The sequence below is a fragment of the Vipera berus genome (assembly GCF_964194415.1).
Source record: "Vipera berus genome assembly, chromosome: 12".
Lineage (NCBI taxonomy): Eukaryota > Metazoa > Chordata > Lepidosauria > Squamata > Viperidae > Vipera > Vipera berus.
In genome coordinates, this window is record NC_138215.1 from 13125266 (window position 1) to 13146538 (window position 21273).

The 21273-nt window shown below is 43.8% G+C and overlaps 1 protein-coding gene across 2 annotated transcripts; it reads left to right on the forward strand.

Moving 5' to 3' along the window:
• Positions 1–512: 512 nt before the first annotated feature.
• TLNRD1 (talin rod domain containing 1) lies at positions 513–16019 on the forward strand. 2 transcript variants are annotated; one of them, XM_081336971.1, is made up of 4 exons: positions 513–871; positions 1256–2383; positions 13809–13930; positions 15766–16019. In XM_081336971.1, exons 2-4 carry the CDS (start codon positions 1677–1679, stop codon positions 15813–15815), a joined length of 879 nt encoding a protein of 292 aa, XP_081193097.1. In that variant the 5' UTR covers positions 513–871; positions 1256–1676; the 3' UTR covers positions 15816–16019. The 2 variants fall into 2 exon arrangements, with proteins under 2 accessions (XP_081193097.1, XP_081193096.1); XM_081336970.1 differs by lacking the exons at positions 13809–13930; positions 15766–16019 and having other exon boundaries at positions 1256–3805.
• Positions 16020–21273: the final 5254 nt, after the last annotated feature.

The window sequence follows — 21273 nt, forward strand, 5'->3', positions numbered from 1 at the left end:
AGCTGGAGCCCGGCGGCGGCGTCGCTGCTGCTACCGCCGCCGCCCTGCCTTTCCTCTCTTTTCTTCCACCGGGGAGGAGTTTTCCGTAAGCAGCGGGCGTGGGCATTTAAAAGGAAGGGCGGCGACAAGCCGCACAAAAGATTGCTATAGGCTTAAGGCGAGGTTGCAGCGGAGGCAACGGGAGGGAAAAGGGCGGCGGAGGAGGAAGGGGGGGAGGCAGGCAGGCAAGCAAGCAAGCAAGCAGGCGCGTCGGCTAGGGCGCACGGCCGCCCGCCCTTCCCAGCCATGCAGCAGCCAAGGCATCCCGGCCGGGCGGTGGAAGCCACGGCGGAGGCGGGCGCCGCTTAGCAGGCATCTCTCCCCCACTTTTTTTTTTTTAAAGTTGGGAAGTCCGGAGGGAAACCCACCCCCCCCCCAAAAAAAAACCTCGCTCCTCCCCGCAGATAGGAAGTGTTGCTTTCCGGCCTCGGGAGCCCTCCACCCTTCTGGAAGTCGGGCCGTCCTCCCGGGGGGTGGGGGGTGGGGAGGGAGAAAAGCTAGCTATGGCCGGAGGAGGGGACCGAAGCCGGCGAGGATCCCGTCCCCCGGGACTGCCCGAGCAGCCCTCCACCTGAGCGGGGGGGGGACTCGAGTCCGAACTTCTCCGCCCGCCAAGCGGATGCGCCAACGCCTTGGAGATGCGTCTTCCCGGAAACGGGGGAGCCAAGTGGGTGGCGTGATCGGGGCAAAAAGAGGAGAGAAACGGCCCAGAGGATTCCGGGTCGGCGAAGGAAAGAAAGAAAGGAAGAAGGGGGCCGCCGAGCAAGAGACGCTGCCTCGACCTCCCGCCCGCTCCTTCCCCCGGACGCCGGTGTCCTCCTTTGCTCCGGAGGTGAGCGCGTAAAAACGCTTCTTGGCGAGCCCAGCCGGCTCTCCCCTCCCCTCCCTCCCTCGCTCTCCGCCCGCCGTTGCCGTTGCTGCTGCTGCTGCTCAAGCTGAGCCCGGCCACACCCTCGCCTGCTCTTCCTGATAGCGGGGAGAGGAAGACCGGTGCCCGCCCGCTTTCCGCGCGAGGGGGGTGGCGGCGGAGCGAACGGGCGGTGCGCCGGTCTTGCGCTTTGACTGCGCCGCGGGACCAGCTTCCCTTGAAAAGGCGTGAAGTCTGTCCGGGGCTGGCGGGGGGTGGGTGGGGCGGGTGGCCGCCTGGCTGAGATCTTTGCCGAATGAAGCCAGGCAGCCAGCCGGGAAGTTTTAACCTTGCTCTTTGTATTGGCAGGTCTGCATCCCATTTTTCCTGGCCCCTCTCCGAAAGAAAAGTTAGCCGGAGCCGCGAAGATGCCCTCAAAGAATCGAGGGTTTGAGGGTCCCATGAGCCAGTGGCGACCACCGCAGCATTTTTCATCCGCAGGCTGGGTGTTGTGACCGGTGTCTGGAGTGGCAGCCCTTTCTGGAGAAGGTGGAGGGACACTGGCCACTGCTTCCCCGCTTGCTTCCGACTTGGTGGTGGGTCGGCCAGCCCCTTTCTCTTCCTCTGGTGCTCCGAGACTCTGGTTTATTTGTGCAGATTAATGGAATGATGGTGCGGAAAGGGCAGAGCGATCCTGCCGGGCTCAGCGGGGACTCCTCGGGAGGCAGCTGGAAGCGGAGTGGTGGCAGCAGTGGGGTCCCCAGAGGCATGCGTGTGCCCCTCCGGCACCATGGCTAGCGGCGGCTCTGGCAAGTCCACTACTGAGACATCCACCCCCAGCGGCAGCTCTTTGCCAAGGAAGAAGCTTGTGGCCACCTGTGACCTCTGCAAGATCAAGATGCAGCTGGTAGCTGATCTGCTCCTGCTATCCAGCGAGAGCCGGCCGGTCCATACGGAGAGCTTGTCTGTCTTCGGAGAATCCTTTGAAAAGTGCAGGGACACCATCATCGCCAGGACCAAAGGCCTCTCCATTTTGACCCATGACGTCCAGAGCCAACTCAATATGGGCCGTTTCACCGAAGTGGGAGACATCCTGGGGGAGATGGGGGACTTGGTGGTCTCTTTGACAGAGTGCTCGGCCCACGCGGCTTACCTAGCAGCGGTGGAGACGCCAGGGGCTCAGCCGGCTTCACCCGGCTTGGTGGATCGCTACAAGGTGACCAGATGTAAGCACGAGGTGGAACATGGGTGTGGGATCTTGAAGACCACCCCTCTCGCTGACCTAAGCCCTCAGCTCCTTTTGGAGGTCTCTCAGAACATGTCCAAGAACTTGAAGTTTCTGACCGACGCCTGCGTCCTGGCCAGCGAGAAGTCCAAGGATAGGTTTGCCAAGGAGCAGTTCAAACTTAGCGTCAAATGCATGAGCACCAGCGCCTCTGCTCTCCTGGCCTGCGTCCGGGAGGTCAAGACATCCCCTAACGAGCTGACACGCAACCGGTGCGTCTTGTTTAGTGGACCTTTGGTGCAGTCTGTGTGTGCGTTGGTGGGTTTTGCCACAGAGCCTCAGTTTTTGGGCAGAGCGGCCACCATCAACCCAGAGGGCAAATCTGTCCAGACGGCCATTTTGGGCGGTGCAATGAGTGTCGTCTCGGCTTGCGTGCTCCTTACTCAATGCCTCAGGGATATAGCCCAACACAACGACAGTAGCACCAAGATGACTGAATATAGGGAAAGGTTGAGGAACTCGGCGTGTGCGGTCTCCGACGGCTGCAACCTGTTATCTCAGGCCCTAAGGGAACGCTCGTCACCCCGGACTTTACCGCCAGCAAATGCAAATTCTGTGAATTAATCTATTCAGTTTTAGATTGCATGGCTGCCTCTAACAGAAAACCCCTTTTCTGCCCCAGGTTTTCTTTTCGTATACCAAAGAATTTGTGTAGCGCAGTCCTTTAATTCTTATTATTATTGCTAAAATAATAGTGTGAGGAGGCAGTAAAACCATGCTTTTTTTTAGCTTACATGTCATAATCAGCATGGATGTCTGTTATCTGGGGAAGGAATGGGACTGCACATTCCCCCCACACACTCCAAATCTATAAATCATCCAAGCAGCCTTACAATTTAAGCATGGAACTGTAGGTGGCTTGCAGTGGCCTGAGACAGGCAGGTAGAATTCTGTTCAGGCAAGCGAGCAACCGCATATCCTTCTGCTTGGTCCAAAATCAAGGTCAGTTCTTGGAGGAAAAGGCTCTCCTCTTTTGTAGGCCTTGTGCAAAATGATTTAAATTCTCTGTTCTTCTATTGCTGGCTGTCAGCAGGCTCCTAGGACCTTGCCCAGGCTAGTAACTTTGGAATTATTCCTAAGGCTGCATCCAAGCTGATTGTGCTTCATTGCTTCTTTTTTTTGTTGAAGCCTGTGGCCAAGCAGGGGTTACAGCGGTCCTAGGAAAGGTTTGCTGATGGGGGTCCAAGCTTTAATCGTGCTGGATGCGATTTTTAAAATGTTAGAAGATGGGGGTTTTGCGGGAGGAGGGTGGCTCTACCAAAATCTCCTAGATTTTATTTTGTTTAGTTGAGCAGGAAGATGAAAAAGGAAAAAATAAAAAAAGTTACCTCAGTTTTCATACACTCTAGAAGAAAGAAAACTTTTACGAATGGGTGTAGCTACGACTTTAGTTTTGATTTGTATGGTTACTTTTGAATCGAGTGATGGGTTAGAAGTGCATTTGCAAGGAAAGCAATGAGGCTGGGTGTCACTTTCCAATGGGGGAGCTACTGTGAGTGTGTTAAAATAGGGATTGGGTAAATTACACTATAACATGAGTGATTTTGGTTTTTAATTATTTTTTCAGTGGGTTTTTTTTTTAAACTTGCATGTACTGGAGTATTTATTTCATCTATTAAACTGTTGTTTTCTCAGCCTTTTGTGAATCTCTCAACACTTAAAGAATATCCTCTGTTGTATAAGTGTGACTTCTTCCCCCAAAAGCGGATGATTCGGAAGGAGATTTTATTTTACTATGAGCTTCTGTAGATTTGAATTCTCTTGACTTTTTAAAAAAACAACACATTCTTTTGCTTTCTCCTCTCCTTTGCTTGCGTTCACCTGCATTTTTCTTTGCCAAAGTTGGAGTTTGAGAAGTTGAATGGTTATTTTCTTTTTCCAGAATATTCCCAAATGAGCTGTACTGTATCTGATCCAAATGTTCCAAAAAAGCGTCCACTCAGACCTTAGATATATTCATTCAGAAACAAGCCTTCATGTTTTCACTTAGGAGCTTCTCCTTGTAACATGTTGAGTTTCTCGGCCTTAAAATACAGATTTCTAGATGTGGACATCTTGGGAAGTAAGCCCTGCTCTGTGAGGTTTGCTTTGGAGTAGACAAAATTGTGTGGCAAGCCTATAGTCCTAGGTGTGTAGGATCAAGACCTGGTGACCATATTGCCGGTAATCCTCGACTTACGAGCCCAAAATTTTTGTGGCTGAGACATTTGTTAAGTGAGTTTTGCTCCATTTTAAAACCTGTCTTGCCACCGTTGTTAAGTCAATCTGGTTTCCCCATTAACTTTGCTCATCAGAAGTTTACAAAAGTGACCCCAGGACACTGCAACTGTCATAAATGCAAGTCAGTTGCCAAGCATCTGGATTTGGATCACCTGACCATGGGGGATACTGCAATGGTCGTGTGAAAAACGGTGATCTGTCACTTTTTCCAGTACTGCTGTAACCTTGAATAGTGATTAAACAAACTCTTGTAAGTCGAGAGCTACCCGTATAGAGTATTTCGTATGATGATAATAAAGGGGAATTTGTCATAGTAATATTTCTGTTCAGGGATGCAGCTTACCTTAGCAAATCTTCAAGGTGTTAGGGTGCTAAGATAGGAAAGGATTTGCAGCTACCTCTGATGTCCTCAGAGGTAGTGCAGGCAATAATATGTCATGAATAATAATGAACCATACCTACATAAGCCTTTCTGGACCAGGGATTGTTCCCATCCTTTCAAGTGATAATCTGGAGTGATTCCCTTGGTTCAAGAAATGCATCTTGTTTCCTTTAAAGCATGGATATCGGCATTTGTCATGCTTTTGGCAAAGTCACTTCTCCTTTGATATCTGTTGTAGTGGATGATGGCTTGCTTTTTAGCCAGCATGTTTTTTCTGAAAAGAACCCTCTGCAATCGGAGCAAAAGAATTCTCATTAGCTATTTGCAAAGGAAAGGAGTTCCTTTCTTGGCATCTTTAATAAAATGATCAACCAGTAGGATCCACTCACGGGGCCCCCAAGTTCTTTCATGTTTTTTACAATTTGTTTTAACTCAGCTTATTAGACTTGCTTCACTTATAAATGGCAAACAAACAAACAAAAATTCAACCAGACAATAAAGGCTAACGTTGATTGGCTTCTACTAATTTGCAGTAAACTTTTATTAGAAAGACTTAACACATTAAAAAGTAGTAAAAGAGGATTTCTACTGCCGGTGCTTATTTATGTCCTTTGTGGCTAGAGTGTGTTTGTAATCCAGCCGTACCTCTTTGTCTGCAAGAAACTCGGGCGGTACATTAATCCCTAGGTTTATCTGAAGTCAAATTTACTTCTGTATAAGATACAGGATTGTGCCATGAAATGAGCCACAACCACTGTAGTCATTGCGTTGGTGATCTTACTTGGAATAAACAGAAACTTTGTGCATTCACGTACACACATATGCCTGCCTGTGTGATCTGATTATTGATGCATGCATAAGATTTTGAAACATGAGATAAAATATTTTCCTTGAAAACCTTTATCACAAAATGGAAGCACTAGTGTACAGGACGGTTCCCCGACTTATGATCACAACTGGGACTAGAATTTGCTAAGCAAAGTGGGTGTTGAAAGTGAGTTACGTCCAGTTTTATAAGCGGATCACTGCAGCTGCTAAGTGAATCCTGTGGTCATTAAGCAAATCAGCTTAAAGTCAATTCCCACATTGACTTTGCATTGGCGGAAGCCAATGGGGAAAATTGCAAATGGCAAGCACCCTGGGAGGGAGCAACTGTCATAAATGTATGCTGGGTTGCCATGCAGCTGAATTTTCATCACGTGTCGCAATTGTAAAGGCCGGTCATAAGTCACTTTTTTCATTGCCATTGTAACTTTGAACAGTCACTGAATGAATGGTTCTAAGTCAAGAACAATGTGTATAATATCTTTTTATCATCCTGTTTCTCAGGAACTCGAGGCAACCTTCCCTAATTTTATTCTAATAAGAGTCGTCTGGCTGAAAGTTAACTGAAGAATTTCCATAATGGAAGCAGGCTGCTGCCTGGGTCTTCCCAATACTACTCCCAACATCCTAATCTCTGTGCTAGTTGGCTGTCTATAGAAAGTAGATTAATGGTTGGATTCATGCATCGTGTTAAGCCATCGTGTAATTTTATTTCCTTTTGACATAACGTGATTTGTAGTAATTATGATTTACAAACCATTATTTATAAAGTCGTGGTTTATCCAAATCATAACTAAAGCAACACTGGCTTAGCAGGGTGTATGAACGTGTCACTAATATATATATCAGACTTAATTTCCAGAGAATACTTTAATACAGGGGTGTCCAACCTTGGCAAATTGTGGATTAAAACTCCCAGAATTCCCCAGCCAGCATGATTGGCTGGGGAATTCTGGGAGCTGCTCCACAGATCTTAAAAGTTGCCAAGGTTGGACACCGCTGTTTTAATGGGAGTGGACTTAATCATTGCTTAAAGACAAAGATCAGTAACTGGCAAAACCTATTCTTGAACTTTACCTCTCTCCTGGCTCTACCAGTAGAAGATCTACCCAAAGGGCTTTTGCAAACAAAAGTGACCAGCCTACCTTTGGAAATCTCCTCAACGGCATCAGGCTGGATGTTTGTATCTAATTATTTTTTTCCCTTTCTTAAATTGTTTTAAAAAGTCATGGTTGAACTGGAATCAAGTCAAGTTTAGGGTTTTCAGCTGTTTCCTAATCATGGCCATGATCTCAAGCATAAGCAATAATAATAATAATAATAATAATAATAATAATAATAATAATAATAATAATAATAATAATAATAATAATATAGTTGGAAGGGACCTTGGAGGTCTTCTAGTCCAACCCCGCTGCTCAGGCAGGAAACCCTATACCATTTCAGACAAATGGTTGTCCAGTCTTTTCTTAAAAACCTCCAGTGATGGAGCTCCCACAACTTCTGGAAGCAAGTTGTTCCACTGATTAATTGTTCTCACATCCAGGAAATTTTTCCTAAGTTCTAGCTTGCTTCTCTCTTTAGTTTCCATCCGCTGCTTCTTGTCCTGCCTTCAGGTGCTTTGGAGAATAGCTTGACTCCCTCATCTGGCATATATACTTACATACAGTATAATATTGCATGCAATATTTGCATGATGAAATGTAGAACTGTGATGTCACTTACACCTGACCCATGGATATCTAACTACACTTGATGTTCAATGAATGCTCCTTGCAGTCCTCCAATTTGAGTTTCGTAGACGCTGTTCAGGGGTGGAGCAGGCAGGTTTCCTTCCTGCACTGCTTCTGCCTCCTACTTCTGTTTTATCCCTAATAGGACAACCCATGTTGCATTCAGGAGATGCATTTAATGCAGCTAGAAAAAGCTGGAGCAGGAATAGAGACGCAGACATTAGGGGTGAGTGGGAAGGTCCCAAATCCCAGCTATTCCATCATTGCCGTTTCTGTCTGTCACTTCTCTGCTCACTGTAGCCCTTGATTCTCCAACACTGATAATTAAAAAAAACACCTGAACAAGTCTGTTTTCTTTCTGCTAGATGGGGAAAAATAGAGGTGTTGGTGGATAGGACGTGCCATGGTTAGAATGCAGCATTGCAGGCAAACTCTGCCCACCACCTGGAGTTCAATCCGACAGGGCTCCAGGTTGACTCGGCCTTCCATCCTTCTAAGGTCGATAAAATGAAGACCCAGATTGTTGGGGGTCATCTATGCTGACTCTGTAAACCGCTTAGAGAGGGCTGTAAAGAACTATAGAGCGGTAAATAAGTCTTAAGTGCTGTTGCATTCATGTTCTTGAACCCCTTCCTGAGTATGATAGGTGAACCCAAACTTCATGTGAAGCCATAGATTTAGATTTAGATTAAATAACCTATGTGAATAGGAGTCATGTTTTATTAACTCAGGTTTATCGTGCTGTCATCACCCAGCCGGGATGGATTACTGGGGAAGATGGTAGCGACAAACCATTGGTTCTCCCTGATAACTTAGTGATTGGTTGTTCCACTACAACAGAGTGGGAACTGCCTAAAATAAAAATAATATTGACCATTTGGGCAACAATGGTCTTGATCTTTAACAATTTCTTTATCATTATACCTATTATATACGCTGGATTAGGCCCAGTGTTTTTGCTTTGGCTTCTTTCCTAACTTCGAAACACTCCTAACTTCCGTTGTAGTTGTCTCTATACTTACGTTTCTTTAAGTGTTTGGAGCTAGAGAAAAGTAACTTGCTTTGGAATAGGTTGGTTCATCATAAAATATTGATCTGCAGAGGCTTTTAAAAAATACTAGGTGTTCCTGTTTAAAATGTAAGTGGGACAGTGGGGTAAAAATAGCATAGGTTATTTGATCTGGAAAGCCTGATTGTTTGCAAAGCTAAGTGAGCTAATGCCTATTAAAACCAAGGGATTTGGATAGGCAAAATAGCACATTCCTAGATACTCACTCAGAAGTAATTCCCATTGCAGATGGAATTTAAATAGTCTGAGGTCTTGGGATTAATTTGAAATGAAAAGGGGATAAATCAAGACATGAATATATTCCATGCTCGTTTGTGCTAAACTGTAATGCTCTTTGTTTAGTTTGGATTAGAGTATTGCGTGAATCCAACCTCTTGTGGTTTAGTCAATCAACTATGGTAAAATAAGAAGCGGTTTAGCATGTTGTGTGAACAGAGCCTTCTGTTTAGTAAGTTTCTTTGCAATTGCAGCGTGCTTTTTATGGGGGGGGGGTTAAATCCAATTGTGATGATGGTATATATCAGGTGGCAGGATCGACCATAAATTTGTGTGTTGAAACGTTGCATGGATGCGTAGAAATGGCACATTTCACTAGTATACTGTAATTCAGTAAGCATTTCTGCTTGTTTCAGCTAGTTCCCCATTGGTACTCCATTTGATCATGTTCTGCACAGATTATTATGGGATTGTTCAGGGTTTTCCGCCATCCATGAAAATATCTATGATTGCATTTTGCAGCTGGGTTATATTTTTATTCTGCAACATCAAGATTTGGAGAGACAGAATATTTGTTTATTCTTGCCTTGGTTACTTCAAATGGAAGTGAAAGTTACTATTTTCCACCCCCACCCCCGAGTTAGGAAAATTGGGGAAATTTACAGACTTAGAAAATGTGCAGTTTCAATTTCTGTTTGGAAAGAAATACAACATTCCAGATAATTCTCCTCTCATTTTCTTTAAAATGCTAGTCATATAAATGTTTCTGTGCTTTTCCCCTCATTCAGTTTGATGAAAGACAATTTGTTTTTTGAACTTTATTTACCAGGAAATTAATTCTTGTGGGTGGAGTTTGGTATGCTTGTGCTTGTAAGGGTGTAAGATGGCAGTGGAGAGTACACAAAAGTCCAATCTCAATAGGAAAGAATAAATGTAGTTCAAGGTTGAACTATGGAGTCCGTGGTGCTCTCTGAACTTACTTGCAAATGTTTCATTACCCAACTAGGTAACATCATCAGTGCTAGAAGGAAATGCGGTTTGCATCCTGTTGATATACAGTAGCCTGCCCTGACGGTGCTGGTAATGGTTTTTTCTCCTTGGTACTTCCTTGATTAGACTGTTGATTATTGCTTGATTGTTTGTCTGAGTTGGTACTTCCTTGATCAGGATATTGTTATAGGTTCAAACCCCGCTCCTTGCAGCTGTTAAGTGAATCACATGGTCATTAAGCAAATCCGGCTTGTGGCATTGGCTTTGGTTGTCAGAAACTGGCTTGGAAAGTTGCAAAAGGAGAACACATGATCCCAGGACACTGCAACCATCATAAATAGAGTAGTGGCCAAAACTGTGGAAACCTTTTGGGAAAAGTGTACAGTAGCAATGCCACCTTTGGTTAAGTTTCCACCCATTTTTCTTCTAATTTCTTTATAACTGTAGCCTTGTTCACTTAATAATACTATTTTACATCGCTTTCTGGGCAACCAGTCAACTCTCTGCATCATTACTTTAATTTTATTACGTTTTACAAGCTCACTAAATGAAAGAACACAAAAAAACCCAACCAACTTGATAGGGATCACGTAACACACTGACAAATGTCCTCCTCTCAGCTTCAATACACGACATCAATAACTGAGTCCTACTGTGATCTGATTGGCTCATTGCCAAAACACGATGACACCTGATTGGCTCTCTAAACACTCATGCTCATTGGCTACAATCAGATGAAGGAAAGCTACCTGATATCAAACTAAGCAAGTTATGCTTCCTTTTTCTGGTTATTTGGCTATAACTTTTCATAGAATACAGTACAGATCATCGAACAAACTATGTTGCATTACCTTCTTGATTAAATTATCTTTCCATTGATATATAATTTTATGGTACTACTTCCCCCCCCAAAAAGTGGTGTTATTAGCCATCAAGTACACTTTTCCCAAAAGGTTTCCACAATTTTGGCCACTACTGTACATTGCTGATTGCCAAATGCCTGGATTTTGATCATGTGACCATGGGAGAATGCTATGATGCTCTTAAGTGCAAGTAAGTCACTTTTTTCTGTGCTGTTGTAATTTTGAAAGGTCACTAAACAAATGGTTGTACGTGAAGGGCTACCTGTAGTATTCTTGATACCTTCTACTGAGTTTTTCAATCTGTTTCATGGACTTGCTAGGGCTCAACTCGGTGATGTCCCATGACAAAGGGAAAAAAAGTTCACTTGAAGTCAGCCCATTTTTTTTATCACTAGAATTTTAACTCTTGCTCAGAAATTTCTTCTTCTTAACAGGTTGTGGAGCCTGAAAAAAGTTTGACCATCTCTTCTTTGAACCAACATTTTTTTTAAAAAAAGATATTTTTTTTCCTCAAGGGCCTTCCAATGTAATATTTGAGAAAGGATCGCAACACAGGGTACTCTGTATTTAAGTCTGCCCTTGGTGGTGGAAGGTCACTGGATGACACTTCTTGCTATCTTTTGTCTCAGTCTACTCCACAGGATTGTTGTACACAGGAAGTTGGTGGAGGGAGTGTTCAATATGACTGTATTTCAGAAACACGGGTCAGGAACTATTGATTTTAATTTAATTTAATTTAATTTAATTTATTAATATTTCTAAATTTTAAATGGATGTAGGCTGCTGGTGGACAACAGCATGGAAGGCCTTCCTGAAATAGCATTAAGTGAAGCTGACTGCCACAAGAGACTCAATTGTCTCATTCTACTGATATCCCACTATTCTATTTTTAGCAGTGCAGAGCAGAAATCTTCATTTTTCTGCCAGCTCTCATTCGACGAAAGAGAATTTGCTTCCAAAATCTCCATCAAAACAGAATTTTGTCTTATGTCTTACAGTAGTGGCCAAAATTGCAGAAACCTTTTGGGGAAAGTGTACTTTTGAGGCTTGATGGCTAATAACACCACTTTTTTTTTGGAGTAGTACCATAAATTTATATATCAATGGAAAGATAATTTAATCAAGAACGTAAAGCAACATAGTTTGTTCAATCATCTGTACTGTATTTTATGAAAAGTTATAGCCAAATAACCAGAAAAAGGAAGCACCACTTGCTTAGGTTGATATCAGGTAGCTTTCCTTCATCTGATTGTAGCCAATGAGCATGAGTGTTTAGAGAGGTGTCATTGTGTTTTGGCAATGAGCCAATCAGATCACAGTAGGATTCAGTTATTGATGTCATGTATTGAAGCTGAGAGGAGGACATTTGTCAGTGTGTTACGTGATCCCTATCAAGTTGGTTGGGTTTTTTTGGGTTCTTTCATTTAGTGAGCTCGTAAAATGTAATAAAATCAAAGTAATGGTGCAAAGAGTTGACTGGTTGTCCAGAAAGTGATGTAAAATAGTATTATTAAGTGAACAAGGCTACAGTTATAAAGAAATTAGAAGAAAAAGTGGGTGGAAACCTAACCAAAGGTGGCATTGCTACTGTACACTTTTCCCAAAAGGTTTCCACAATTTAGGCCACTACTGTAGGTGCAGGATTCCTGCATTTCCCTTGATTTGGATCAGAGAAGGGAGGGCATGAGTGAGTGGCTGTGCCACCTGTTTTGAACATGAAACATAGAAAATCATTGGGCTGGAAGGGACCTCAGAGGTCTTCTAGTCCAACCTCCTGCTCAAGGAAGGAGACCTTATACCATCTTGCTCAAATGGTTGCCCAGTCTCATTTTTACAATCACCTTGGCACCCCACACTTTGATTCAGAAGAATCAGGAGGAACCCCTGGATAAAGGGTTTTGACTGCATCTCCCAACCTAGCAAGCATCTGGGTTTCTATGCCACAGAAAAAGGTGTCCCAGCAAACCTCCTCAACATAACTCCAACAAACTGCCTCATTTCAAAAACGACACAAAGACAAATATTTTAAAAGTTCTCAAATAGCCCAAGGAGGAGGGAAAAAAGTAATAATAAGAGGGTTGTGGAGAAGCCATTTTCAGACATTTCCAAAGATGAATGGATGCTGATCGGGTTTGACTTTAAACAGACTGACTAATCTGGATAGTTTCATCCCGAAGTGAAAAGTGAAGCATGTGTTTTAAAATGAGTGTTACGAAAATGATCCTTTTTTTCATTCATAGCATCATCCCTGCAAGCTTGCCTCTTCCTTCTATCCCCATGCAAAAATTTTTTTTGCAAAGGTTTCATTTCTGGCCCGGCTATCATAATATGTAGCTTGTTCCTTGGCTCTTTAAAATCATCATCATCATTATCATCATCATCATCATCTGGATAGTGGACATGGCAGTGCCTGTGGATAGTGGACGTGGCAGTACCTGGAGACAGCAGAATAGAAGAGAAAGAACTGGAGAAGATAACAAAATACAAAGACCTACAAATGGAAATAGAAAGGCTGTGGCAAAGGCAAGCAAGGGTAGTGCCAATAGTAATAAGCACCTTGGGTGCAATTCCAAAACAACTGGAGCACCACTTGGACACCATTGGCATTGACAAATTCGCCATCAGTCAATTGCAAAAGGCGGCCTTAGTCGGAACAGCTTCCATCCTGCAACAAGATCTGTAATACCATCAATTCAAACATCCGCATCTGCCTATCCCAGGTCCTTGGTAAGGACTTGATAGGTAAACAAAAATGCCAAATCCAGTCTGAACATCTGGCTGACTGTGTGAATAATAATAATAATAATAATAATAATAATAATAATAATAATAATAATAATAATAATAATAACAACAACAACAACAACAACAACAACAACAACAACACCCAATGACAATGAAATGAAGCAGTCTCCAAAAATTCAGCATCTTGCCCAGAACTCAAAAAAAAATATCTTTTCCTAGAAGTAAGTGTTTTTACACCCTATTGAGCCCCACCCTTCCTTTTCCCACTGACTTCCTGCTGAAGTCAGGGTTTGAAGCCTTTGCTCTGTCTTCCTCTCCTTCTGATGTCTCTGTGTTTGCCCTGATGACGTGTGAGTCACGTTTTGTGTTTTCGGGACACAAAATGCCTGACTTTGATCCTTCTTAATTAAAGAAATTCTTAGGATAAAGTCTATGGACTTAAATCTTTATTCCCTCCCCCGCCTCTATTGGCCTCATAAGGTGGAGGTGTTGTTTTATTCAGCTACTGTTAAAATTCTGGCAAATGTTGTTTGGGGATAAGCTGTACTTTAGAGCGCTCTGATCAGATTTATTTTATTTATTTTTTTCACCCAGGCTGCGGTTTGGAAAAGCTTTTGAATTCCATTTTCCGTGCACTCTGATGTGGCGTGTTCAGCAAGAGAGCAAGTCCATCTGTTGTTTTAAGTCTAGAACTGCTGTCTTCTCTCCCTTAAAACGTTTGTATTTGGGCATTTTGCTGAAGCTAGAGATAACTGTTGGCTGCTGCCCTTGATTTAAGAACAGGAAGACCTACTTAAAAGAAATGAGTCAAGAGCTTGCAAGGGAATGCAGTCCATGTGTGCAGATGGGGAGAAACTAAGCAGCCAGTTTCCAATTAGATACATTTAGAGTATTTTCACTGGTGTAAAGTTCTTGGTCATTGGGCTTTCCTTCTGGCCTGAACTGCTTCAAACTCCCTTTAAAGCTCCTTTTTTACAAGCCTCTAATCCAGGGGTGTCAAACTCAATTTCATTGAGGGCCGCATCAGCATTGCGGTTGCCCTCAGGGGGCCGGGTGGGCATGGCCAGGGTGGGCGTGGCCTACTGGGTGGGCATGGCTAGAGTGCGTATGGCCTACTGGGTGGGCGTGGCCAGCTCTACATCGTTCGCATCAAGGGTGCCTATGGGGGCCTGGGCAGGAGTGGGACAGATCTGAGGGTCTCTGGCAGAAGGAAGGTCTCTGGGCCAGGGCCAAGGCAGTAGGGGCCGTTCCCTCACTGTTTCCAGGATGGCTTCGTTGGCCACATGAAAACATTTCACGGGCCGGATCCGGCCCCCGGGCCTTGTGTTTGACATGTCTGCTCTAATCCCTTAATTTGGGGTTCACTTAGTGGTGAAGATGCTTGCCTCCCACTCGGAAAGTTGAGACTTCAATCTTAGGTAGCGGCAGATATTTCTCTCCTAGGGTGCAAAGAGAAAATGTCTGCTGTGAACTCTGTAGGCCTCAGGAAGGGCATCCGGCCAGTAAATGCTCAGCTCCATTCAGTCACCTTGACTCTATCTCAAATTAAGGGACTACAGGGTCATAAAAAAGGGGGAGTTGAATTGCTTCAAGTAAATGCTCTGTGATTTCATTGCCAATTTCCTTTCGGGGTTACAATTTTGTACCAAATTTATTGGTAATTCTTTGGTCCAAAATAACAAAACAGCAAAAACTGTGAAAATAATTTGAAGCCCTTACAGTCATATTTCTTTTTTTCCCCCTCACCCGACCCATCAGATGCAATTTTTTTTAGGTATTTCATGTTAAAGATAGAGAACTGTCTGATACAATTTCTTACCCAGATTTGAAATACTGGGCAGAATAGTCACTGGCCACAAGTGTTGCATTCGGAACTAAGTCCTGTAGCATTACAAAATATGCCGTTCACTAGCAACAGTGGAAACAATCCAACTTCTTTAAGCAGGGAGAACAGTTTCCAATTCTCAACAGTTGGATATATTATTCCTTGGGAAAATAACTTTAACAGGATAACAACTTAAAGTTTTAAGACTCGCTCGTATGCAACTAAGCCATAATGTCATTGGCTTTAGTTCTGTGAATCTGACCTTGGTGGCTTCCAATTCATTCTTTACAACATGCTAATGCCAAGCAAGGATGATTTGTTCAGCAAACCGTGGTTCATCAGGCCATGCTGAGCATTATATCTTTCAAAATAAACTAAAAATCTGGCCGTTTGCTTGGGCTAGTGGAATGTACAGCGCTAAAATAGGAAAATGATGAAGAACGGATCAGATTGCATCTGAGTATCCTGGTTGATTTTGGCTGATCTTGAAAAGCTAAGAGGATCAGGCCTGATTAGCATTTGGATGAAATACCATGGCATAAAGGACATCTCAAGGTGGTGTGCTGGTCAGCGAATTAAAACACAATGAGGTTAACTCTTTTTGCATTTTCGTAAGGAAAACAATGTGGAAACGCTCTGAAAAGGTCTGTGAATTGATATGGACTCAGATGAAACATCACCTTTCCGTTTTCTCTTGTTCTGTCATGTTCATGTCGCTTTCCACAGAAGAGCAGTTACCGCATCACCAGAAACTCTCGGATAATATATGGATCTGAATCTAAGGAGAAATTTCCTGACAGCTAGAACAATTCACCAGTGGAACAACCTGCCTCCAGAAGCTGTGAATGCTCCAACACTGGAAGGTTTTAAGAAGAGACTGGACAGTCATTTGTCTGAAATGGTATAGGGCAGGGGTAGGCAACCTCGGCTCTTTTATGACTCATGGACTTCAACTCCCAAAATTCCTCAGTCAGCATAGCTGACTGAGGAATTCTGGGAGTTGAAGTCCATGAGTCATAAAAGAGCCGAGGTTGCCTACCCCTGGTATAGGGTTTCCTGCCTGAGCATGGGGTTGGACTAGATGACCACCAAGATCCCTTCTAACGTTGTTGTTGTTGTTGTTGTTATCATCACTGTTTCTGCGATCATAATCTTAAATTAGCAGTTATGCAGGTTCATACAGTTCCCTGAACGTGGTTGCTGAAGTAACCTCTGAGGGTGGGGATATTGAATAAATTGAACTATCAGCCTGGACTTAGCCAACCCAGCTCCTCGGCCTTTAACTGACATGGTCAGGAGAACATCATTTGAGTCTCCATGTCCTGGGTCAAACTACTCAAGGCGTTGCATTCCCTGCAAACATACTGAAGAATAATGCCTGTTCAATGCAAACTTATTTCATATCCATGTATTTATATGTATGAGCCCAGTTATAAGGACCATCACAGAAGAGCCTAGCTCTACAAACTACACGTTACCAGTGGCTTTCCACATTTAATCTCAGGGCCCGTGGTAATCTATGAAGTCCTGTCTTTAGAATGGTATGTTTACAGTCTAACTTCTCTTTCTTAAACTGTAAGACAGAGATGCGTTTTATGTCACACCCTCATTTTATGAGGCTTTATATGTCTTCCACCATTTCAAGAGTGGGTGGGCATTCCCTCTTTTTAATCAGTGTGTATCCTGTGTGGCGTTTAAAATTTTTACCTGGTGGTAAATTAAAGTATGAAACCGTTTACATCTTAGGGTTGCGACTGCTTTTCTCCAATTGTCTCTGCCTCTCTTAAAAGGTACAAGGGTGTAGGCACAGCCCATGTCCCTTCTGAGATCTTGGGAGGCATGGCCTTCATTCTTCCTTTTGGAATATGGCCTAGTGGTTAAGTCTTGAGATCCAAGTATTGCGCAACAAGCCGAGCTCCTGCTGCCTACTCCAGCTCCTGCTAGCCTAGCAATTCAAAAGCAAGCCAATGCAAGTAGATAAATAGGTACCACTTCAGTGGGAAGATAATAGTGTTCTGTGTGCCTTGGCGTGTAGCCATGCTGGCCACATGCTGGTTCCCTTGGCTAGGAAACAGAGATCAGTACCACCCCTAGACAGGGAAAACCTTTACCTTTTTTTTTTACAACACCCCAGAGCTCCATATGGTCCCATCCAGGTTCTGCTTTAGGAAAGTATTGAAATTCTGTTTTGTTTTTCCCCACAAGCCGTAGGAAGTGATGTCTTCTTATCCTGAGTGAAGACTGATCAAGAATTACTGAAACTCTTTTTATGTACTTTCCCAGAACATTGGTTATTTTTTTACACCTTTGGCATTCTGATTGGTTTTATTGGGGTCGTTTTTGCTTAAAAATACAATGCCAGACTTCTTGAGACTTTCCTGCATGTCTAATAAATGGAATTTAATTCATCCACTATAGAAATAACATAGGAGGTTGCAAGATAAAAGTTTCAGCTTGTGGGAAAACCTCTTCCCATTTTTTTAGTGTCACTTTTAAGATTCACGACTGGAGTCAGGTGCAAAGGGATTCAAACTGCAGACATGGCACTGTACATCCCCTTCTTACATGAATATTAAAAAAGGAAAATCAATCCCACTTCCCCAAATAAAACCTCTTTTTGTTTCAGCCGCCAATTTCTAAGAAGGGAGAGAGACAGAGACAGACTCTGGCTGAATTTGCACATCATGCTAAGCTTTTCTTTGTTTTTCTATGTTTAATCCCTGGAGGCCAGGTTAAGATATCTTATAAACCATAGTTAAAGCACAGTAGTTGGGTTTGTGCTATGGTAAAAAATAAATCAACCACATCATGGCTTAGCCTGATTTGTAAACATGATATTTGGGTTGCTGTTGCTATCTGAGGAGGAACTCGCAACTTCAAAGGCCACCAGAAGAACAATTGTCTATTTGGGAATTAGGAGTAGCCCTGTAGCCTTAAAATAATGAGTAACAGCTGGGCTTGGGTGGGGTGGAGGGAGCTTCCTGAAGAAAAGCCCCTCCCCCAGCAGAGAGTAACTCATCAACAGCCTTCTTTGGAGTTCTGTGTCCCAGCTTTGCCATTGTCCTTCTGGACCCTTTGCTGGTTGAGTCTTTGAATTTGCTACTTGAGCAGCTCAAATTCTCCTTTTTGACCGTGTCTCTTCTAATGTTATTGTGAGTAAACCGAGATAATTCAACCTTGGGATATGTGCTTATCCTTTACCTTGAGAGGTTTTTGCTGGGAGCAGGGGGTGAAAGGAAGTGCCCTTGGAATTCCTATCATTTACTCAAGATAAACAGTAATGACAAATTATGACAAGGCCCTCCCTATCTGTGGCAAAATTTTGACGGCTCTGAAGTTAAGCGTGCAAATGGTAGAATCGTGGCTCCGTAGAACTGGTGTTCTTCCACCCACTTGCAAAAGGGTTACATCCCTGTTTTTCAAACCTGGCAGCTTTAAGATGGGTGGATTTGTAACTCCCAGAATTCCCCTGCCAGCATTTGCACTCGTTTGAATAACGTTCTTAGCTTCTCTTGCGGGAGCACCCTTTATGTCCATAGATCCAGAATCCATGGCAGCACTACTACACAACATACCCAACACTTAAGATCAAAATGCCCAGAATCAGGGACCTAACTGATCAGTCTCAGGACTCTTAGGAGAGGCCATAATGTAAGGGAACATTAGGCCCATAACTCTTAGCATCCCCATTGTTGTTGTTAGCTGCGAAGTCGTGTCTGACCCATCGCGATCCTATGGACAACATTCCTCCAGGCCTTCCTGTCCTCTACCATCTTCTGGAGTCCATTTAGGCTCACGCCTACTGCTTCAGTGACTCCATCCAGCCACCTCATTCTCTGTCGTCCCCTTCTTCTATTGCCCTCGATCTTTCCCAGCATTAGGCTCTTCTCCAGTGAGTTCTTCCTTCTCATTAGGTGGCCAAAGTATTTGAGTTTTAGCTTCAGGATCTGGCCTTCTAAAGAGCAGTCAGGGTTGATCTCCTCTAGGACTGACCGGTTTGATCGCCTTGCAGTCCAAGGGACTCGCAGGAGTCTTCTCCAGCACCATAGTTCAAAGGCCTCAATTCTTTGGCGCTCAGCCTTTCTTATGGTCCAGCTTTCACTGCCATACATTGCAACTGGGAAGACCATAGCCTTGACTATACTGTACGCACTTTTGTTGACAGGGTGATGTCTCTGCTTTTTAGTGTGCTGTCTAGATTTGCCATGGCTTTCCTCCCCAGGAGCAAGCGTCTTTTAATTTCTTGGCTACAGTCCCCATCTGCAGTGATCTTGGAGCCCAGGAAAATAAAATCTGTCACTACCTCCATTTCTTCCCCATAGCATCCCCATACATACAACCAAAACTATGGATCCGGTGCTGGATGGAGATAACATCTTTGCCATAAAGAAGAGGAACAGCTAGAGAAGATGCTCTTCAAAGGAATAAAATTCACAAGGGAAGAAAGCAACACGCCACCCTCTTCCGGAAAACACTCCCTATTTTGAAGAAGTGCATTCCCTTCTGTGAGTCTCCATTATAAAATAGCAATGTTTAATGTCTCCCACACATAGTCCTTTTCTTCAGTCTGGGTCCCACAGGGATCATGTGCCCTATTCCACATCAGCCTGGCTGCATTTGCATGGAGTTTCCTAGGCCATTTAATAGCTCTCTTGCATCCTCAAGCAGGCACCCAGTTTGCATTTTTCCCGCCTGCCTATCTTGGTCCTCAGTTATGCTGGAGAACTCGGTTACTTAGCAAAGGCGATTGGTTTCCTGTTGTTAACAGGATATGTTTCCTCCACAGCAGCAGTTTAAAAAACAGCCTGAGAAATTATTTCAGCCTAGACTTCATCCATTTCCTGTAAAAGGAGGGGAAAAAAGGCCGACTGAATTCCCTTTGAGCTGTCTTTCCATCTTTTCACTTGGGAAGAGCTCTGCAAGTGAAAGCTATTTCACTTGCAAGTGGGATGAGTTGTGTTTTTTAAAAAATCTCTCTTTTTTGAAGAGCAAAAGCTCTGTCAACAGGTGTACAACTTGGGAATGAGCTGCCCAAGTGACTTTTCAAACCATGATTTCTAATTAAGCCATCAAACTTAGCAAGCCTATCTATCTATCTATCTATCTATCTATCTATCTATCTATCTATCTATCTATCTATCTATCTATCTATCTATCTATCTATCTATCTATCTATCTATCTATCTATTTTTGGGACTTATATGCCGCCCTATCTCCTGAAGGACTCAGGGCGGCTAACAACAATAAAAAATACAATAATACAAAAGTTAAAAAAGGATTAAACTAGCAGCCCCAATAATAAAATTTAAAACATTTTAAAAATCCCTGTCGTCAGTCCAGGTCAGCCTGATGGAAAAGGAATGTTTTGAGGTTGCGGCGAAAGGACCGGAGATCCGGGGCCATCCGGAGCTCAAGGGGGAGTTGGTTCCACAGGGCTGGCGCTCCCACAGAGAAGGCCCTCCCCCTGGGGGTCGCCAGCCGACATTGTCTAGCCGACGGCACCCTGAGGAGGCCCTCTCTGTGTGAGCACACTGGGCGATGGGAGATCGTTCCCGGCAGCAGACAGTCCTGCAAATATCCCGGGCCTAGGCCATGTAAGGCTTTAAAGGTAAGTACTAGCACTACCTTGGTGTAGTGGTTAAGGCATCAGGATAGAGACCAGGAAATTGGGAGTTGTAGTTCTGTTTTAGGCACGAAGCCAGCTGAGTGACATTGGGTCAGGTAAGAGTTAGGGTCCCCCAGGCCTAGGAAGAAGGAGGCAATAGCAAAAACAAAACCAAACAAAACTTTGCCAAGAAACTACACGGATACTCCAGGAAGTCACCAGAAGTCAAAAACTATATCCAAGGCAGCAAACAAACAGACTTGGTACCAACTTAGTGTGATGGATGAGTGCAACTGCAATGGTTTGTTCATGGTTATGGCTTCAGGAGGTGAGGTCCTTTCCATGAATACCTGAGCATGTGCATGCAAAGCTGCCATGTCAGATCTACATTGCAGTAAGGAAATCTTTGGGCCCAGGCAAAAAAATAGCCTTAAGAACAAAAACCGCCCTCTACTACATCCCACATCTGAAAAATACGAAGAGGACTCTTCAATGAGGCTATTTATGCACACCCACGTGCTCTCTTGGTTTATCTATTGCTTTCTTATTAAATCCTTTTGGGGATGGTTTTCCATAATATGCCTGGATAAATCAGGTTGGACTAGTTTGTCCTTTGCCATCCTTTGCAA